The sequence below is a fragment of the Lepidochelys olivacea genome (assembly GCF_965140295.1).
Source record: "Lepidochelys olivacea isolate rLepOli2 genome assembly, chromosome: 2".
Classification (NCBI taxonomy): Eukaryota; Metazoa; Chordata; order Testudines; family Cheloniidae; genus Lepidochelys; species Lepidochelys olivacea.
This window is the reverse complement of record NC_140412.1, coordinates 69077362-69096971: the sequence shown is the minus strand read 5'-3', so window position 1 is coordinate 69096971 and position 19610 is coordinate 69077362. Positions and strand designations below refer to the sequence as shown.

The 19610-nt window shown below is 39.6% G+C and overlaps 1 protein-coding gene across 1 annotated transcript in view; it reads left to right on the top strand.

Moving 5' to 3' along the window:
* TGS1 (trimethylguanosine synthase 1) overlaps nt 1-19610 on the top strand; it is a 51968-nt gene that overhangs the window by 13554 nt on the left and 18804 nt on the right. The window contains 10 exon segments of the mRNA XM_084621544.1: nt 395-1271; nt 3692-3812; nt 4569-4655; nt 5495-5669; nt 8278-8623; nt 9916-10098; nt 11140-11283; nt 13295-13521; nt 13523-13527; nt 15476-15539. Of these exon segments, the coding sequence (XP_084477670.1) occupies nt 395-1271; nt 3692-3812; nt 4569-4655; nt 5495-5669; nt 8278-8623; nt 9916-10098; nt 11140-11283; nt 13295-13521; nt 13523-13527; nt 15476-15539 (2229 nt within the window).

Genomic DNA, 19610 nt, shown 5'->3' with positions numbered 1-19610 from the left:
CCCCCACTCCCTGCAGTGACTGGGAACTGCAGGGTCCCCCCACCGCCCGCCGAGGCTGGGAGCTATGGGGGAATCCCCTGTCGCCCTGCGGGGCTGGGAGTTGGGGGGGAGGCCGCCGCCCGTGGCAGCTGGGAGCTGCGGAGGGTCCCCCCTGGCCACAGTGGCTGGGCTGCTGCAGGGGCTCAATGTCACAGAGGTTGTGGACTTCTGTGACCTCCATGACATACTCATAGCTTTACTCATGAGGGAAAAAATACTTCTGAGTAATGAGTGGAGGGCAGAAGCAGGAATATCCCTGAAGACTGAACAAGGAGGAAAGAATAAATTCTCCCTTGTGAGTTACTTGGTTCTGGGCATTTTTTAAAAACACATTTTATTTCTTTTTGATTTTTAGGCATCAGAAAATTCCAGAAAGAGAAATAAGATAGTGAAGAAGAAGAAGAAGAAGAAGGAGAAAAAGTTGCAGCAAAAGCACTTGAATGAGATCATGCGGGAAACCTGGAAAGAAGATTGTGAAGACCATAACCAGTCTTTTTCAGATGATCCAGCTTTACATACAGAACAAACTGAGGAGAAAAAAACATGCCAGCTTCTGAATGAGGACAACTGTGAAAATAGAGATTGTCCTATTAATGATGCTTTACCCAGTGAGCTGAAAGAGAAATGGGAAAAATATTGGAGTGAGTATGGAGAAGGTCTTCTGTGGCGAAGTTGGCTGGAGAAGCACATGGAAGTAGAATTGTCTGAGAATGCACCTACTTCTGAGCCTTGGAACTCTCCTGACACCCAGGAAAAGTGGAAGCAGCATTATAACGAAATATACTGGTATTACTGGGAACAGTTTCAGTACTGGGCAAGTCAAGGATGGACTGTTGACAGCCCACATAACGATGGCACTGACATCAACGCATATAAACTCGAAACAGGTCTGCCAGGAGAAGTAGACTGTGTTAGTACAGATGCTGTGTCTCATCAAGTGCTGGACTCAGAACTTTCTTCTTATCCTCCCTCCAACATCAGCTGTAAAGAAAACCCTAGCTCATGTGATGAGCACCATAATGAAATCCTCTCTGGGATTAGTAACATAAATCTGGATTTGGAGGAAGTGGAGGAGAGCAAATTAACCCTAACAGTAATTTATGATGGCCATCAAATTCTGAGTTCAACTAGTAGTACAAGGCAGTGCCCTTGTGTTTCCAGCCAGAAGGAATCATGCAGTGGAGGAACCACGAAAAGTGCATCTTCTGAAAATAAAAGCACAAACCAATCAGGTCCGTGTAGGATTTGCTAATATTGATTCTGGTAATATTCCTCCAGATGTGTATCTCTTATTTTAAAAAAAAAAAAAAAAAACTCTGGATGCACTAGAGAAGTGGTGGGATAGCAGTATTAATGCTTCCTTATTTTAAGTCTGTCTGCTATGCAGCTGCTATACTATCCATATACAGGAAAAGCTGTATTATCTGGCACTTTACAAACCAGAAAGCTCTATAAACTGGCATTTCAGGAGGAGGTGTGGGGCATGGGCTTTGGGAGGAGTTTGGGTGCAGGAGGAGTTTCGGGGTGCCAGATCTGGGAACTCCCACCCTCTTAGTTAACTGAAATTTTTGGCTTACTGGCACCCCCCCATTTCCCCAACATGCCATATAACAAAACTTTTACTATAAAAACACAGACCAATTGGCTTCCCCCTAGTATATATCTCACTCAGTAGGTTGGAGTAAATAGAACAGAAATAGATGTTTTAATAAATCTGGCCTGTGAAAGATCAATTTTGAAGGAAAGTCCTAATAAACATACAATCCTTTCTTCACTCCATCTTCTCATATCTGCCCCCAAAATGCTGTACCTGAAAATTTGGGATTTGTTTGATTCAATGTAAGTAATATCACAGGGCAGCCGTCTGCTTACTGCACTATAAACTATTAGCTATGAACAAATCAAGTTGGTGGTACTGTATGAGCCAGATGGGCAAACTATGGCCCGTGGGCCACATCCGGCCCGTCAAACCATTTAATCTGGTCCTCAGCTCCAGCCAGGGAGCAGGGTCAGGGGCTTACCCCGCTCCACGTGGTTCCCAGGGAAGAGCTGGCATGACCCCCCTCCAGCTCCTACGTAATACACAGAGGCGTGGCCAAGTGGCTCTGTGTGCTGCCCCATTTGCAGGCACCGCCCCTGCAGCTGCCATTGGCTGTGGTTCCTGGCCAATGGGAGCTGCAGGGGCGGTGCCTGCGGACAGGGCAGAGCCACGTGGCCGCACCTCGGAGCTGGAGGCGGGACATGCTTCCGGGAGCTGCTTGTGGTAAGCACTGCCTACAGCCTGCACACCTGAGGACCCCCCCCCTCCAAACCTCCTGCCCCAGCCCTGATCCCCCTCCCACCCTCCGAACCCCTCGGTCCCAGCCTGGAGCCTCCTCCTGCACCCCAAACCTCCAGCCCCACGCCAGAGCCCTCAGCCCCCCAACCCGGAGCCCCCTCTCACACCCTGAACTCCTCATTTCTGGCCCCACCCCAGAGCCCGCACTCCCAGCCAGAGCCCTCACCCCCTCCCACACCCCGACCCCCGATTTTGTGAGCATTCATGGCCTGCCGTACAATTTCCATATCCTGATGTGGCCCTTAGGCCAAAAAGTTTGCCAACCCCTGATATAAGCCATAGTTGACCAACACTGACTAGTGGAAATGCCAATTTATTTTGTAATATTGTCATGGACTACAACCAAAGTAGGGTTGATTTATCACATTGGGAGAGTGAAGCTACTTGTCACTGCAGGTTTTGGGCGGATTAGCTTGGAAGAGGGATGTGCTGATCGCTGGGAAGATGCAGTATTGTCTGGCAGCTGAGACAGAATGCTGAGAGCTGATTCCAACTTTCTAGCATTCATGTGTCTTGGAGTGTAGGGAAAGTATCCCTTTTCCTTCTTCCGCCATTACTTCTGCCTGCCTGCACTCCTCAGAGGCAGCCCATATAACCCTTTTGTACTGCTCTGTGTTTTCTTCTGCTTAAGAGGAAGGGTGGAATATGCAAGAGCAGCGGTGGCTGAGGTGTTAGGAGAAACACCTGTATTATGCACTGCTGAGGAGTGTAGATAGCGGATAGATTTTCCCCCTTCTCCTGGCAGCTTCACAGAAACACCAGAGGCAGGAGCTTGGAGCCAACTCTCAGCAGCCTCCCCTCTCTCTCCTTTCCTTCTGAATGCCCTCTATTCACCTTAAATTGCTACCCCCAGCCCTGGGACTGCCAGTGGGTTGTTTGAGTGTTGCTGTGAGTTCTTTAGCCAATGTCACTGCACTATCCTGGCAGACTTGCTCTCAACCATTAAGATGAGACATGGGATGAAAATCCTAACTTATTAACTTGCAGTTATTTTTTAAAAAGGACAGGGAAGCCATGTGGGCATTGTCCTGTATAGACTTTTCATATATGGAAACCTTTGAGTCTTTAAAATTGATGTTGCCAAATATGTAAAGGTCCTTTAAAACAGCAGAGGAAACATAGCTGTTGGTATGTTGAGACTTAAGATGGAGAAAAGCAAGGGTACATGTGGTTTGGTAATCACTTGTTTGTCAGACTCAAGTACATAATAGTGTACCTTTTTCAAAAAAAACCCTCCAAAATATTTAGTTTTTTGTAGACTGGAGAAGAAATGATTGGACAAACAAAAACAGTGCTGTTTTTATGCCTCTTTAGATTCACAGGAGCCATCTAGACCAAATTCAGATGACAAAAGAGGATCGCACAACAATGATAAGAAAGAAGACGAAGAAGAGGAAGAGCCACCTGAATATAAACATGCAAAAGTCAAGAGGAGGCAAGTAATAAATTAGTTTTTTCTATTTCTAAAATCTGTTTCTGTGTGTTCCTCTGTATTAGAACGGCTCCTAGCACAATTGGGCACTGATCCCTGATTGGATCTGTTGGCTATTCCTGCAATGCAAATAATAATAATTGGCTTTCCTACTTCCTTACCTTCCCATCTGAGAGCATGGAGCTTTTATGTTGGTTGGAGGTCTCTCTTTCTTTATTCCAAGGAAAGAATTTAGAGCCCTGACTTCCAAACTCTATGAGAGGTGTATGTACACACTTATCACCAGATTGCTAAATTGGATGGGGTGCACCTTCTGTTGAGAATGGACTTGTTTATTTGTAATTGGCATAAAAACCTGCTTTTTTATTTTTGGGGATGGTGAGAGAAGGAATGGGAACGGTATTAAGTAGTTACTAGTTTAGGTGTTGATGCTGATATGTTAGTGTCATTCTAGTAGCATAAGAACAAGAAATGCTTATGCCTTGAGGTAGAAAAAGCCTATTGTCTCCATTCATATGGACAGATTGCACTTGTCTAGCTTGTGACTTGGAGGATATAAATGGAAAGGTCACTGTGTGTGATACTTACTGATGTGTATATTAAAACTTCATTAATACTTGGGTTCTTCATGATGTAGCCTTTAAAACCCAGAAGATAAGAGTCAGACAGAGTTAATGGGAATTTTCCTCTCTTAGTAGGAACTGTAATAAAAATGGTGACTTTTTATAGAAAGTAACCGACGTCTGGGTTTCTTTATAGCCATGAACTGGATGCAGATGAAAATCCTGTTGCGGATCCTGAGGAAACCTGTTCTCTTCTGGGATTCAAGCATGGTACAGGACAAAAGTAATGACTTATAAGCAAATTCAGTGTTCCCCCACCCCCCAAAAATTAGCTCCTTTTACGCACTAGTTGGCCCATACCTATTATTTTCAAGTGTACCAGCAATCTCTGTTCCTTTTGACTGTTAAGTTATTTGAAAGTTATTTTGAAAATTAGTGTTTGTGCTTAATAAAACTATAGGTTTGTCTTTGGGTGATTGTAGGAGTGGAAAGGAGGGATGCAAAGTGTTAAAGGTGAATTAGAGAATAATAAAAGTGCTTTGAAGTGAAGGTAACAAGTAACAAAGGTTTAAATTAGATGGCATCCTAAAGTATAACTCCTTTTTTGTTAAAATGCTTGTGGTTTTATAAATATGAATTAGTCTCTTAAATTCTCTGGTCCTGAGGGCTCTAATTGTTAATCAGTTTTTAAAAGTTGGTGTCTAGTTAGGAGCCAGATAGGAACTTATTGCGTCTTCATTATATTAGGACAAAGCTGCTGTCCTGTTGATGCAGATGTTGACCGTGTTTTCATGATTAAATAAAACAGTTTCCATTGGCTCATGGCATGGTCTACAAACTTTGGGGGAGGATGTTCTAGTTTGGATCCATCCAGTATGGAATCCATTTTATTTGGCTCTGGGGCTGCTGTAAGATAAGGTGTCACTAACACACACTGTGTAATATGCAAATATTTTCATATTATGGGGAGATCTGGATAGTTAAATTTGTACTTAGGCTGAAAAGTGTAATTTTAAGGTAATGTTTGGCCTGTCAAAACTGACAGTCTCTCTCAAACATTTCATAACAGCTGAATCCCACATATTTAAACTTCTGTTCTTAATCCATTCTTTTTGATTGCAGATATGGGGGAATTTCAAACTTTAGCTGCAGAAAGGTCCAGTATCTGGACAAAAATGCAAAGCTCAAATCCCAGTTCTTGGACATGCGCAAACCAGTGAAGAGAAAAAACAAACACCTCTTCTTCACAGAAGAGTCAGAAATGTTGTCTTGCCAAAAAAGTAAAACTTTGAGTAAGGTATAAGTATTTCTTATAAGTTTATTTATTAGCACTGTTATAGCAAAGCGCCCTAACCGCGGTATTGTAGATGTATCCGTGTTTTTTCTGATAACTATTATTGAACTGTGAAAACAGGAGTGTTTAGACCAGTAAAAATCAAATGAATACACATTATTAAGCATCAACCTGTGTCTCTTTATTGCTTACACATCTTTCTTTAGTCAAAAGCACTCTAGTCAGGAAGCATATCAAAACAGTGAAAAACTCTTCACTGCGTTGTTTTGAAGAATGTCACTTTTTAAGAATGTCATCTTAACAGCCATCTTGTATAAACAGCTTTCGTTACCTCTATATTCCTCGTTTGTTCAGTAATGTGTATATATGTTTCTATATATAGACCAGTGGTGGGCAACCTGCAGCCCGCGGGCCGGACGCAGCCCATCAGGGTAATCTGATTGTGGGCCACGAGATATTTTGCTGACATTGACCATCCGCAGGCACACCCCCAGCTCCCAATGGCCGTGGTTCTCTGTTCCCGGCCAATGGGAGCTGTGGGAAGCGGTGCCTGCAGGCGAAGGGGCCGCAGGGACATGCTGGCTGCCACCTCTCACAGCTCCCATTGGCCGGGAACAGAGAACTGTGACCACTGGGAGCTCTGGGGGGCAGTCCCTGCGGACGGTCAACGTCAGCAAAATGTCTTGCAGCCCGCAGTCGGGTTGCCCACCACTGCTGTAGACCACTGAATTACCTGCATTTTTAAATGCATGTGTTTTGCATTTTGAAACACATGCATTAACAGTGAGGAAAAAATATTTCTATGCTATAGTGAATTGTATACACCAGCATAACTTTTATATTGCACATAAAAATACCCCCAAAAAAGTTTATCCATTCTCCTGTCCATCACCAGGACATTTGCTATATCGTTGCTGTGATCACCCAAATCATTGATTTAGGTTTCAGCCAGACTGAACAGAAGCTACTAGATTGTTCACTATTGTAGACTGTAGCCATTGATGTTTAGTCATCACTTTTTCTCCCTTGTTATATTATTTTGATAACTTCAGTATTCTTGTTGGGTTTGTTTACCTGTACTTACTTTAATGTAATCTCAACCTTAACTCTATTTGAACAGATTTTTTGCCTTGGAATTTGTAACCTATTTAGAGAAACTTGTTTACAAGTGATTTTTCTAGTTAACAACTTCCTTTTTAAGATCTGTTATCTCACATTCTTCTAGGGCTCACGGGCTCTTCTAGGGCTCCAACTCTCCTATTGCAAAATTTATTTTCTAGTACTGGTGGTTAGTGGTGTGTTGGACCTTAAACTTGTCACTAAACTCACTGATCTAAGACTGAGTATTGCCCACCCTGCACCTGAGGCTAGTGTAATTCTAGGGAAAATTCCACTTTGGTGGGATTAAGAAAGAAATATGTGGCTATTTGAAAATAGCCATATACTTCCTAAGGTTTACATGAGGGGGGCTGTCTCCTGCTGCGGTAAGCCCAGTCTTGCAAAGACAATAGCAGTAATGTTAAGGTTAACCATATGTGGAGATCTTTGAAGGATCAGGGCTCCAACTGTTAACATTAGATAAGGTGTTCTGGTAGTTTTTTACCAGGGCATTTCACGTTGAAGATTTCTCTCTTTAGAAGAGAGAGAGAAGAAACTTATTTTGATGGAATTTCTTACTACGCACAGCCTTCCCTAGGTACAATTCAACAGATGAGGCAGCTAACATGGAGCTAATTTACATGCACTTTGTAGCCTTCTTAAATGCAGTTCACAGGATGAGACAAGTTAACTAAAAAGCTGTAAATTTGGCTTACACGTGCCAGCAAGTTTTTTATACTGTATTTTCATCTGTAATGAATTCTGTGAAATTGGATTATTGTACTACTTATATTAATTAATTGCATGGATTTTGTCTCTTGCATACACAGAGAATGCGTATCTAAAGTTGTAAAGGAAAATTTGTATTATTATGTAATATCTGAAGAATTACTCTGATCATATATTGATTCATTGGCCCAAAGAAGCAGTTTTCACATTCACTTTTAACTGTGCAAACTTAACATTTTCAACTGTTTTTTTTTAGGGTAAATAATACGTTAATATGAACTATTGCTATATCAGTGGAAGAGACTTTTAAACTAGTGGTTCTCAACTAGGGGTACGTGTACCCTTGGGGGTATGCAGAGATCTTCCAGGGGGTACATCAACTCATCTAGATATTTACCTAGTTTTACAACAGGCTACATAAAAAGCACTAGCGAAGTCAGTACAAACTAAAATTTCATACAGACAATCACTTGTTTATACTGCTCTGTATTCTATACACCAAAAAGCAAGTACAATATTTATATTCCAGTTGATTAATTTTATAATTATATGGTAAAAATAAGAAAGTTTTTCATTAATAGTGTTCTGTGACACTGTATTTTTATGTCAGATTTTTGTAAGCAAGTAGCTTTTAAGTGAGGTGAAACTTGGGGGTACACAAGACAAATCAGACTTCTGAAAGGGGTACAGTAGCCTGGAAAGGTTGAGAGCCACTGTTTTAAACTACTTTGTTTCATCGTGATGATGGTGCAATCTAATTATTTGTGATACTTGACCATTCCAGGTAGAGAAGTTCCTAAGACAGGTTAGTGAACCTGTGGAGGAGACTATGTCCCAGGAATCCTTTGCTCAGGATAAGGTGCAGGGCTCCTCTACAAGCAGTGACTCAGAGGAACAGGAAAGTTCACAAAGTAATAATTTCAGTGCGAAAAAGCATGACCCGCTATCTTCCAGAATTGTTAGTTATGAACTTGGAACAAATAACCTTGAAGAAGAGGAGAAGGAAGATGCAACAGCAAGTGGCTCTATCTCTCAGAGCTCAAGAAGACAGGAATGTCATTCTGGACGACAGCTAGTTGCTCTGGATATTCCAGATTATCTTCAAGTGGAAACAGAAAGTGTGAGTCAAGGTACGTACAGTTTTTAATAACTGGAGGCAAATTGGTTATAAACTTTATCCTGTGAGGTTTCTTTACCAAGCTATTTGTCATTTTATATTTACTTAATGAAGCTTACTATATTCTTAAATGTTTGCAGTCAAAATCTTGCAAACTGAGATTTGGTTTGTGCAGTGCAGGTGAAGATAGCTTTGGCATTTTTTCTGAATAAATTTTGACCTTGCCACTGTTTTTAATAATGATTCTTTGGGGCTTGTTTTAATGAACAGCAGTTCGTCAATCTTCTTTACTCCCAGTGAACTCCCTCATTGCAGTTGCATTGTTTCAGTAGTGAGGCAGAGTCCTTAGCAGGGATTGATTCAATTAGAAAAGAAATGTCTGGACTGTCAGAGTTTGGATTCTTGGATATGTTATTGCACTGAGCCTCAAGGAACATATAATGTATCAATACTAACATTACTTTATTTTCTAGAAAAAAAAAATCCAGTATTTTATGAGCTTTTTTTTATTATTATTTATTTATTTAACACTTACTATACTCCAAAGGAATAGAATTACTGAGGATTCCATATACATTCCATTATTTCTGTGGTTGTAGTTTTACTTATTTTAATATAAAATTGGTATTACATAATTCTTCTGTGTAAATCAGCTTTGATTCCTGGTTTAAATACAAAGCATAATTCAGTTGCTTATATTTGGTCACTAAATTGCCCTTTGATTTGGTTAACAGTTGTTAATTATGCAATGTCAACTATCTTGCCGTCTGCTGAAAAGAATGGTAAATCTGCTGAGGTTCACCCCTTGGCCAGTTAACCAGTCAGCCTAACAGTTAAGTCAGGGAAATAAGTACAGGAACCAAGCAGCCAAGGTAAGTAGACTTGACACTGGGGAGCAGGAGGATTTGACACTGTGGCAGGGTGGTGCTCCAACTGTAAATTCACCCCAAGTTCTTAATGCCACTCTGAGCTCTCATTCTCTTCCCTTTGCCCTGCCAATCCAAACCTTCCACAAGATACTTCATCAGTATTCCCCTTTCTGTCTTAATAATAGGTTTGTGGCCTAGTTATATCTGTACTGCAGATTTGGTATGGAACCACTGCAGCCTGCACAAACCTAACCATGAGTGTCTCTAGCTCACGTTACCAACCCACAGAATCCTGCAAATGACCCCATATGGAATCCAGCAGTGTGCTTAGATAGTGTTATAATTGTTGCCGTATATCTACTTACATACTACAACCCTCACCCTTGGAATGAGGGATTGCTGGAATGATGCTAACTTTGTAATTTGGTGTTTTCAGTTGTAGCTGAACCAACCGAAAGAAGAAATCCCCAAAAGAAGAAAAACAAGAAGAAAAAAAAGAACAGAACCACACCACCATCTTTACCTGCTGAGATTGCTGCTGATCCTGAGCTGACCAAATACTGGGCACAGCGTTACAGACTGTTTTCTCGGTTTGATGAGGGGATTAAATTAGATAGAGGTATGTTATTAGCTGAAGCACACAAACATTGCAGCATAAAGGTATTTAAACCTGCACTTTCATCATCTGATAAGAAACAACAAAGCAGAAGTGAATAATAATTTACATCAGTGTGGAATGTATGAACAAATTATAGTGAGCTGGTGCAGATTAGCATAGCTTATTGATTTCAATAGAGCTATGTTGATCTCTGCTGAGGATCTGCCACATATGTCAGACCTGATCTTTTCTGAAAATTGTGCTGCCTGTAATTATACCATATTCTGGTTGGTTAATTTGTGTCAGCAGTGATCTTCAGAAATCAGATGGCAAAAGGTGTAATCTGTATATGGCCAAATAAACTTCCGATGTTGAAATATGTTGATTACATGTCATGTTTGCATATTAAATGCTCTAAATTTAGTCAGTTGCTAAAATACAGCTTTACATAGATCAGTATGGGTTCTCCAAGGGAAAAAGTCATAAATTTGCAGAAAGACTAGCGATTGTAAAACAACTTCTTGTGGTTTTTTTTATCATCTTATTTCAAGCAGTCCCCATTTTCAAGCAGTCCCCATGTAAATATAAGGAGAAATATTAGGCATGTGGAATTTCAGTTATAAAGATCCATGTTCTGTCTTCTCTGCCATTTTATTTCAGCTCTGTTTCAATTTTAACAGAAATTCTGTGTGTGTTTGTAACAAAATGGCATTGTTGTGACTGAAGTGTAAACCATTATTTTTTCATCACAGTCTTGTAGAGCTTGATCCTATAAGGTGCTGAGCCTTTTGGCTCAATCTAGCACTGAAGTACATGTTTAGCTGTAATTACATGAGAAGGCTGACTTTAGTGGGACTACTCCTGGACTTAAAGTAACCCACTGTATCAAATTAGTATTCAGAACCTTACAGGATCAACCCCATAGTACCCTAGTAAAATGCATGGTACCAAAGTTGCTGGGCTTAATTTAATGTTCAGCCTCTGTTTAGTTCTTTTGAATGATTGATTTTGGAAACAATTGACAAATTTTCTCTCCATCCCTTCCCACACTGCCTCCATCAGAGGGTTGGTTTTCTGTCACACCTGAGAAGATTGCTAAGCATATTGCAAGCCGCATCAGGCAGTCCTTCAACTGTGATATAGTAGTGGATGCGTTCTGTGGAGTTGGAGGAAATGCTATTCAGTTTGCCTTGGCATCAAAAAGAGGTAATAATCTGTTTGTATAACGTGATTTCCCCACCCCATCCTCTGTTCTCTCTGCAAGCAGTCTTGATACTGGCTTTCTGCATGTGTTTTACCTTATTCATTATGTTCTACTGCGATATATACTATTGATGAATTTTTTTACTCCAGCATAAGCATGTCATTGTTTATATATTTGAAAAAAACAGGGCTGCTCTTGTATTTCTGCCGGGCATATTTTAATCAGTTTATTTTAGCCAAAGATGATCACTTGTTGCATTATTCAAAGTTATTTTATTTATCACGTGTTCTAGTAAAATAGCTAACCTGTATGATGTGTATATCCCAATCCCAAGTAGACTCCCATAGCTCTGTAGGGATTCGGCTGGGATAATTTAATATAAAAACAAATAACACAGGGGCTACAATACTGATTAAAATTAAAATGAATAATACAAATTAATGACGACCCTCCATTTTTTATTTGAATGAAGCTGCTGCAAAATTTCCAGTCTCCCACATCAGAGTGATGCAGAATCTAAGGAATTTGCTCCGGAAGTTAGCTCCATCTTGTAACAGACTTCCTGGGACAATGCCTATGACAAACTAAGGGGCATCGTTGACTGGCTCTGAGCAAAATGCCATCTAGTCCTCCCTAGCCAAAAGGAGCTGAAAAGAATTTGGGAGGAAAATGCTCTTCACTCTAACAAGTTAAGAAAAACAGTGTATAAGATATGTTCACAAGAATAGTTTTTCTCAAGAAATCATTTATCAGGTTTAATAATTCCACAGTCCCCAAGAATCTTTTAGGTTTTTTTTATTCAGTTGATCTGATTCTGATGAGGCCCAGAAAGTTAAGCTAATCAGCAGTGTATGTGTCAGGAGAGCAGCTTACAACTTCTTGTTTCCATGACAACTGTGCAGTATGCAATTTGTATGCCACTCATAAGCACATTACATATGGAGTATAAAATACTGCCAGTAATAGGAGCACATGCTGGTGCAGCTGAGCCAGTTGCTGCAAAGTAATATTAATCTAAAATTAGCATATTTTTACATTGCTAATCTATTGCTACTGCACTAATGAAGTGAAAGCAACTTCTTCAGTGAAAACATATAATACTCAATATTCTGCTCCATGGAATCTGTCACTAAACATTCATGGGTGTGAAGCAGATTCATATTCTAGTGCTGAATATTTTCTGGGGAGGGAAGGTGATGTGATCTATGCTAAATCTGGCAGCTCACGTTCAGTTATTTCTGTAACAATTCTTTTAATCTAAACTTAGTTTTTTTCTTTATATTTTGTGGCTGAGTTTTGTGTAAATGTTTATACTATATCAGGAGCACACAGTTTCAGTTTACTTTTCAGAAGAGTTACTGATTAGTGTCATCTCTTGCAGCCTGTCTTTCATTTATTCTTGGGGTAAGATCAGCTGCCAGCCAAGTAGTTTGAGCCATGTATCCTAGCGGGTTTTGCTGGTGTCAAGGAAAGGAGTCTTTGCCCTCCCAGAATGCATTACCTACCAGGGCTCCAGCCCAGTGTTGAGTTGGTGGATCAACATAGTAGCAGATGCACAGTTCCAAATACCCCAGGTCAGGAACGCACAGGAAGCCATTGCAGAACTGTGCTTCACAGCATGTTTTGGGTATATACAACCACAGCCAGCTTTCCCAAATCTCACCTGCTTTCCCTCCTTCGTACAGTGTGAAACTCTACTGTTTCTGCAGTGTCTGGGAACCTCCGCTTTGCAGTGTTGGAGGGTAAGAATTTGCTCCTCTGAGGAAATAGTTTGGTGTGCTTCAGCAACAAGATTGAGATAATTGGCTGTTGGTATATGCCAAAAGGTATACATATTTATAGAAGTCACGATTGGGAACACAAAATTAGTGGGTTTATAAATGTGTTCTGCACCTGAGAACTACAATATAGCACCTTAACCAAAGGAACATCTTGTTTTGGCAAGCAATATGGACATCTGTCAGCTTGTGTGTTTCATAGTGTTAATTCTTTTTCCTTTCACCTTATTTTCAGTGATTGCGATCGATATTGACCCTGTTAAGATCAGTCTTGCCTGCAATAATGCAGAAGTGTATGGAGTAGCCGATCAGATAGACTTCATATGTGGAGACTTCATGCTGCTGGCTTCTCATATAAAAGCAGATGTTGTGTTCCTCAGCCCCCCGTGGGGGGGTCCTGACTACGCCACGGCAGAAATCTTTGATGTTAGAACAATGATATCGCCTGATGGATATCCTTTGAAAGTCGTATGTTCACAGCAATAGCTCTCACACATTAACAAGAGCTTCACTTCTTTTAGAAGGATAAAACAATGCAGGATTCTTTGGCTCTGTCTTGTTCTGTTGATAGTTTGGGCTCCTTTGAACTTGATTTAGAATTGCAGGTGCACAGCACTCTTGAAAATCAGGCCTTAGATGTGTGAGGTTGGATACCCAAAACTGAGGTGCTCAGAATTAGTGGACACACTTACAAAACTTGGTCCTTGGTGACTTGCCCATGCAGAGAGTAGTGTTAGAGCTGAGGTTAATGCTCAGGAGCACCTAGGTTCAAGATCAATGTGCAGTGGATGTAGAACACGTGTCTCCAAAAATGATCAAAAATAGTTGTTGATGTCGCTTTTGATCTTTTTCTTCTTTCAGTTAAAAAAAAAATGAAGTATATTTGTTTGAAAACATGATCTTGTTGCTTTGGATTTTTCATATGTTCCTTGCCTCTGTTTTTTTCCTTGAGGCCATGATCTTAAGTGACATGATCTTCTTCACATTAATCAGTTGCGGTGTTGCAACCAGAGGATTATGGGCAGATTTTTTCTCCTTCTGTAATAGAGGATTTGGTCTTACGGATTCAAATGAGGAGTAAGCAGCAGGAACATATGAAGACTCTTAAGCAACTGTTGCCTTTTTCTCATGCAACTGTACTTAATTATTAAAAATAAAAAAAAAACAAGTGGGTGAGAGTAGGCAAAGTTGTCTGAAAAGCAGACTTCTATTTCAAAAAAATTAATGAGACTGTGGTAGGTCTTTAAATCAGTGCATCACTGTTAATGGCATTTGTCATGCTGATAATAAAACCAAGATATTCTTAGTATTTTGCTTTGTTTTGATATCCGGCTTTTTGGCAAACAAGAAAACTTTTTTTCATGTAGGCAGCAATGCATAAAGCATGTGATAAGACCCATCTGCGGGCTATAGAAATACATCAGCTTTCTAAATTATAGTAAAAAGCCCCCAAACAAACATAGTGCCCTAATTACCTATCTGCATGTTTATTAGGTGATATGATTTGTATCAGATTTTTAAAAATACAGGCAATCTTTAATTAAATATAAATAAACTATACATCTATTCTTAAGATATTTTGTTCAAAATTGAAAAAAATAACCTGTTTTAAAAGTGTAAAACAGATAAATTCCGTTTTAAAAGCTAGAATTTCTACTAGCATTTCCCCATTTATAAATTATTTATAAAACATTCATCGAGTACTCCTGAGCTCCTTTCCAGTGTATTAAAATATTTCATATCAAAATATAAATTGATGTAACCAGACAACTTTCCCTAACTCAAAAAATTACCTACAAAAACACATGGGCTGTGTTTCAGAGTTAGTTACCTATTTTCTTATTGTTTTATGAAAAGTACATCCTATTTATTTAGAATCTTTTTCCAGACTGTCTAAAACATAGCAGATGACTGTATCCTAGGAAACCAATCAATAGCACAAAGCAGTCTTATTGTTACTGGATCATTTCTGTACTGATATTTTGTGGCATCCTGGTGGCCTCTTGGTAACTTTATATTGAGTGTGTGTGTGTATAACTTTAAATTAATCTTTTATATATGCGTGAGTAATTAGAAGGATCAAGCCATGATATGGGATAGAAAATAGCCAGCAAACGAAAAATGTGCGACAGTTTTAACAGGTACTATTTTCATTTTAAGAAACCATTTTAGTGAAACACTGACACATGAAACACTTCATAACATCTGGGCAAATTTATGGAATGTGAGGAGTTTATCCATTTTGGTAGTGCTAGGTCTGACATTTCAAAAGAGTATCTAATACGTAGCGCCAATAGACTAATTAGAAGAATGTAATGTCTCTAATCACTAGATTGGGGATATTCTAACATAGCAAATGAACCCATGTGAAGCTTTTATTTTTTCCTTTATTGGTCTCTACATTTGAAATTTTCAGGCTGTCCCAGAAGATCACAAACAACATTGTGTATTTCCTGCCACGCAATGCTGACATTGACCAGGTAAGTTATCATTCACAAGCAGCTTTCAGAAGCAACTTTGCTGATATAAATTGATTTTTGTAACCTTATTCAAATGAATCAGTTGTTGTAGTACAGGCCTATAGTTAATAACTTTTACCTTTACAACATATCGGGAAACTGGATAGTGAATAACTCATGTCAGTTTGTTTTTCCTTACTGCATTCTAGAACAACAGTACGTTACTCTCTCAATTTTGTGTGCCGCTCTCCTCCAAACTCCTATATGCTTCTGTCAGGGTGTGTAACTAATACTTCTTCATATCAATCAATCCAGTTATAGCATGTGTCTTTAACTAGCGCTGGACTTGAGGAGAGTTGTTGAATAATAAAGCTCAGTATTCAGATTTTCAGTACATAAAGAAAGCTGAAGAAAATCATTATACATCCTGGAATACCAACTTGAGTAGTGTCTTAGGTAATGTACAAAGTAAACATGTTTTGGGCTCTAGAATATCAGTGTGCTGCTAGAAGCAGAGCTGACATTAGTTACCTATGCAATTGCTTGTTCACATATAGGCAGCCCATGAACATAAATTACTAGATGATCCAGAGATATGAAAGATCATATAAACAAAATACTTGTTCTACCAGCATACACTTACTACAGGAATTTTCATTATTAAATTATGTCATGTGCAATGTGAAATTCATTGGCCATTATGAAGTGAGCTGTAGCTCATGAAAGTTTATGCTCAAATAAATTGGTTAGTCTCTAAGGTGCCACAAGTACTCCTTTTCTTTTTGCGAATACAGACTAACACGGCTGTTACTCTGAAACCTGTAAAGTGGAACAGTTATTGTCAGTATTAGTAGAAGCTAAATAATCCCTTTTGGTTGGGATATACTAATAACATTTGGTAAATAGGTATAGTGAATGTTCTGCACTGTATCTCTTCCAAGTGATTGACTTAATTTCCTCTCCTTACAGTATGCGTTAATCTATACAGAATTTGTAGTATAAGGCCAGAAGGGACCACTGTGATCTAGCCTGACCACTTGCATAACACAGGCCATAGAACCGTCGTGAATAAATTCCTGTTTCAAGTCCAGTAGCTGTGGTTGAACTAGAAAAATATCCAGTCTTGATTTTAAAATCTCCAGTGATGGAGAATCCACCACAGTCCTTGGTAAATCTTTCCAGTGGTTGATTATCATCACTATTAAAAATGTGCACCTTATTTCCAGGTTGATTTTGTCTAGCTTCAGCTTTCAGCCATTGGATCTTTTATATCTTTGTCTGCTAGATTGAACAGCCCATTGGTATCAAATTTCTGTTCCCCATTTAGATACTTGTAGATTGGCCAAGTCATCCTTTAACCTTCTTTTTCTTTGTTAGACTCAAGGATCTCAATCTATTTAGTATATCACTATAAAGCGTGTTTTCCAATCCTTTAATCATTCTTGTGGCTCTTCTCTGAAACCTCTCCAGTTTTTCAGCATCCTTCTTGAATTGTGGACACCAGGTGTGGACACACTATTTCAATAGTGGTTATACCAGTGCCAAATACAGAGGTAATATAATGTCTTTACTTCTACTCCATATTCCCCTGTTTACACGTCCCAGGTTCACTTTAGCCCTTTTGGTCATAACATCACACTGGGAGTTCATATTCAGCTGATTATCCACCATGACCCCCAAGTCGTCTTTAATCACTGTTTCACAGGATAAAGTCCTCTATCTTGTACATATGGCCTGCATTCTTTTTGTCTTGATATAGACCTAACATTTGGCCCTACTGAATGCATGTTGTTTGCTTGAACCCAATTTAGCAAGTGATTCAGATTGCTGAGTATTAGTGACATGTCCTGTTCATTATTTACCATTCCTGCAATCTTTTGTGTCATCTGCAAACTATCAGTGGTTTTGTTTTCTTCCAAATCACTTATACAGATGTTAAGTAGTGTTGCACCAAGAACCAATCCCTGTAGGACCCCACTAAAAAAATACCCGCTTTATGATAATTCCCAGTTTAGCTACATTTTGAGATGTTAATCAATTTTTAACCAATTTAATATGTGCCATATTGATATTGTAGCATTCTAGTTTCTGAATTTAAGTTTAGTGCTGTACCAAGTCAAATGACTTACAGAAGTTTATTACATCAATGCAATAACCTTTATCAACCAAACGTGTAATTTCATCAAAGAGAGATTTTTGTCAAGTTAGATCTTGTCAAGTTAGTTCTCCATCACTGGAAATTTTAATTCAAGATTGGATGTTTTACTAAAAGATATGTGTATCATAGAATATCAGGGTTGGAAGGGACCTCAGGAGGTCATCTAGTCCAACTCCCTGTTCAAAGCAGGACCAAGAATTGTTTTGTGGAAATCCTGTAGCTTGTGTTACCCAGCTCAGACTAGGTGATCACAATGATTCCTTCTGGTCACGAAATCTATGAATCATAATAGAAGTCTTGGGCAGAGTCAGGAAAAGAATCCAGCCCTCTTCTGTCTCACTGTACTGCCTTAACTACAAGAGAACGTCCATACTCTGCTTAGAACTTTGTCTAATTCACTGTCCATCCTGTGCACTGAATGAGGCATGCCTGCTGTAGAACAGACAATTTTTAACTACATCCTCATATACTATTATGATGCATGGTGGCTGAACCATTTGAGCTGAAACTTTAAACTAAAATCTTCACCTTGAGGCAAAGAGCAAGCACGGAAAACTTCTGCCTGAAAAATTAATCTTTGGCAGAGTTTTATGAGCAGTTGAAAACGGAATCATATAGTGTTAGGCTCCCTCATCAATAAGCATCACTACCAGCTCTGTCTGTAATGTGAAAAGGTGTTTGGTAAGTGTGACCCAAGGTGCCTAGGGTAGCCCACACTGAAAAAGGTCAGGCTGCAAAAAGGAGAGTAGATTCTCCTAAAGCTGGTGGTTAACACTGTAGTTAGATTCACCAATCAGTCACAGACTGTGCTCCTGATCTCCCACACTGGTTATCAAGAAGCTGACAAAAAGAAATTACACAGCCCCCTTTATTGCATTCCAGTTTCTGACTTCCAGTCAGCAAATAGGTCCAGCAAAGTGAGAAGTTATTTAAAACTCTATTCTAAACTGTATTTAAAACTACACAAAATGTTCTTCCGATCCCCAGAGGGCCAGCCACATTACCAGATCAATACTAGTTTGGATCTTACCCAGAATACCACTCTGCCAGCCAATCCTTTAGTATCTAAAACAAAGGCTTATTAGAAAAGAACAAGAAGAGAGTTGTTAAATGGTCAAAGCAATCAGAGAAGCAGGATGGAAGACAAAATGGAGGTGATGCAACTGCCTTTTTGTACAAGCCACATGGCAAAGGATATATCCTCTGTCCCAAACACAAGCTCACAGCACATGGGCATGGAAAAGTTCTTGGGAGTCCCCTGTCCACAGACATGTCCTGCTGACTCAAAGGCATAGCCCCTGGCTTCTCTCAATGGGTTCATTAATACACCTGGATTACCCTTGATGGGCCATCAAACGGGCTAGATAGTGCTGATGCCAGTTTGTCTGAGGGTGTCACCCAGAAACACAGCACAGGTTTGAGATGCAGGTATATTACATGTATTTATAACTCATGGTACAAAGATGATACATACATATAAACAAGATTACCATACTTAGCAAATCATAACTTTTCCACTGATACCTTACATGGCGTATCTTGTAAGAGTCATTGCAATTTTATAATATTGGTATCAATAATATAAATGACAAGGAGTCCGGTGGCACCTTAAAGACTAACAGATTTATTTGAGCTTAAGCTTCTGCGGAGCTTCTTACCACAAGTGAGGTAATGAGCCAGCCACTCCCAGTCCCTATTCAAGCCCAAATTAATGGTATTAAATTTGCAAATGAATTCTAGTTCTGCTGTTTCTCTTTGAAGTCTGTTTCTGAAGTTTTTTTGTTCAAGTATAGCTACTTTCGAATCTGTTATAGAACGTCCAGGAAGATTGAAGCGTTCTCCCACTGGTTTTTGTGTGTTACCATTCCTGATGTCCAATTTGTGACCATTTATTCTTTTATGTAGGGACTGTCCGGTTTGGTCAGTGTACCTGG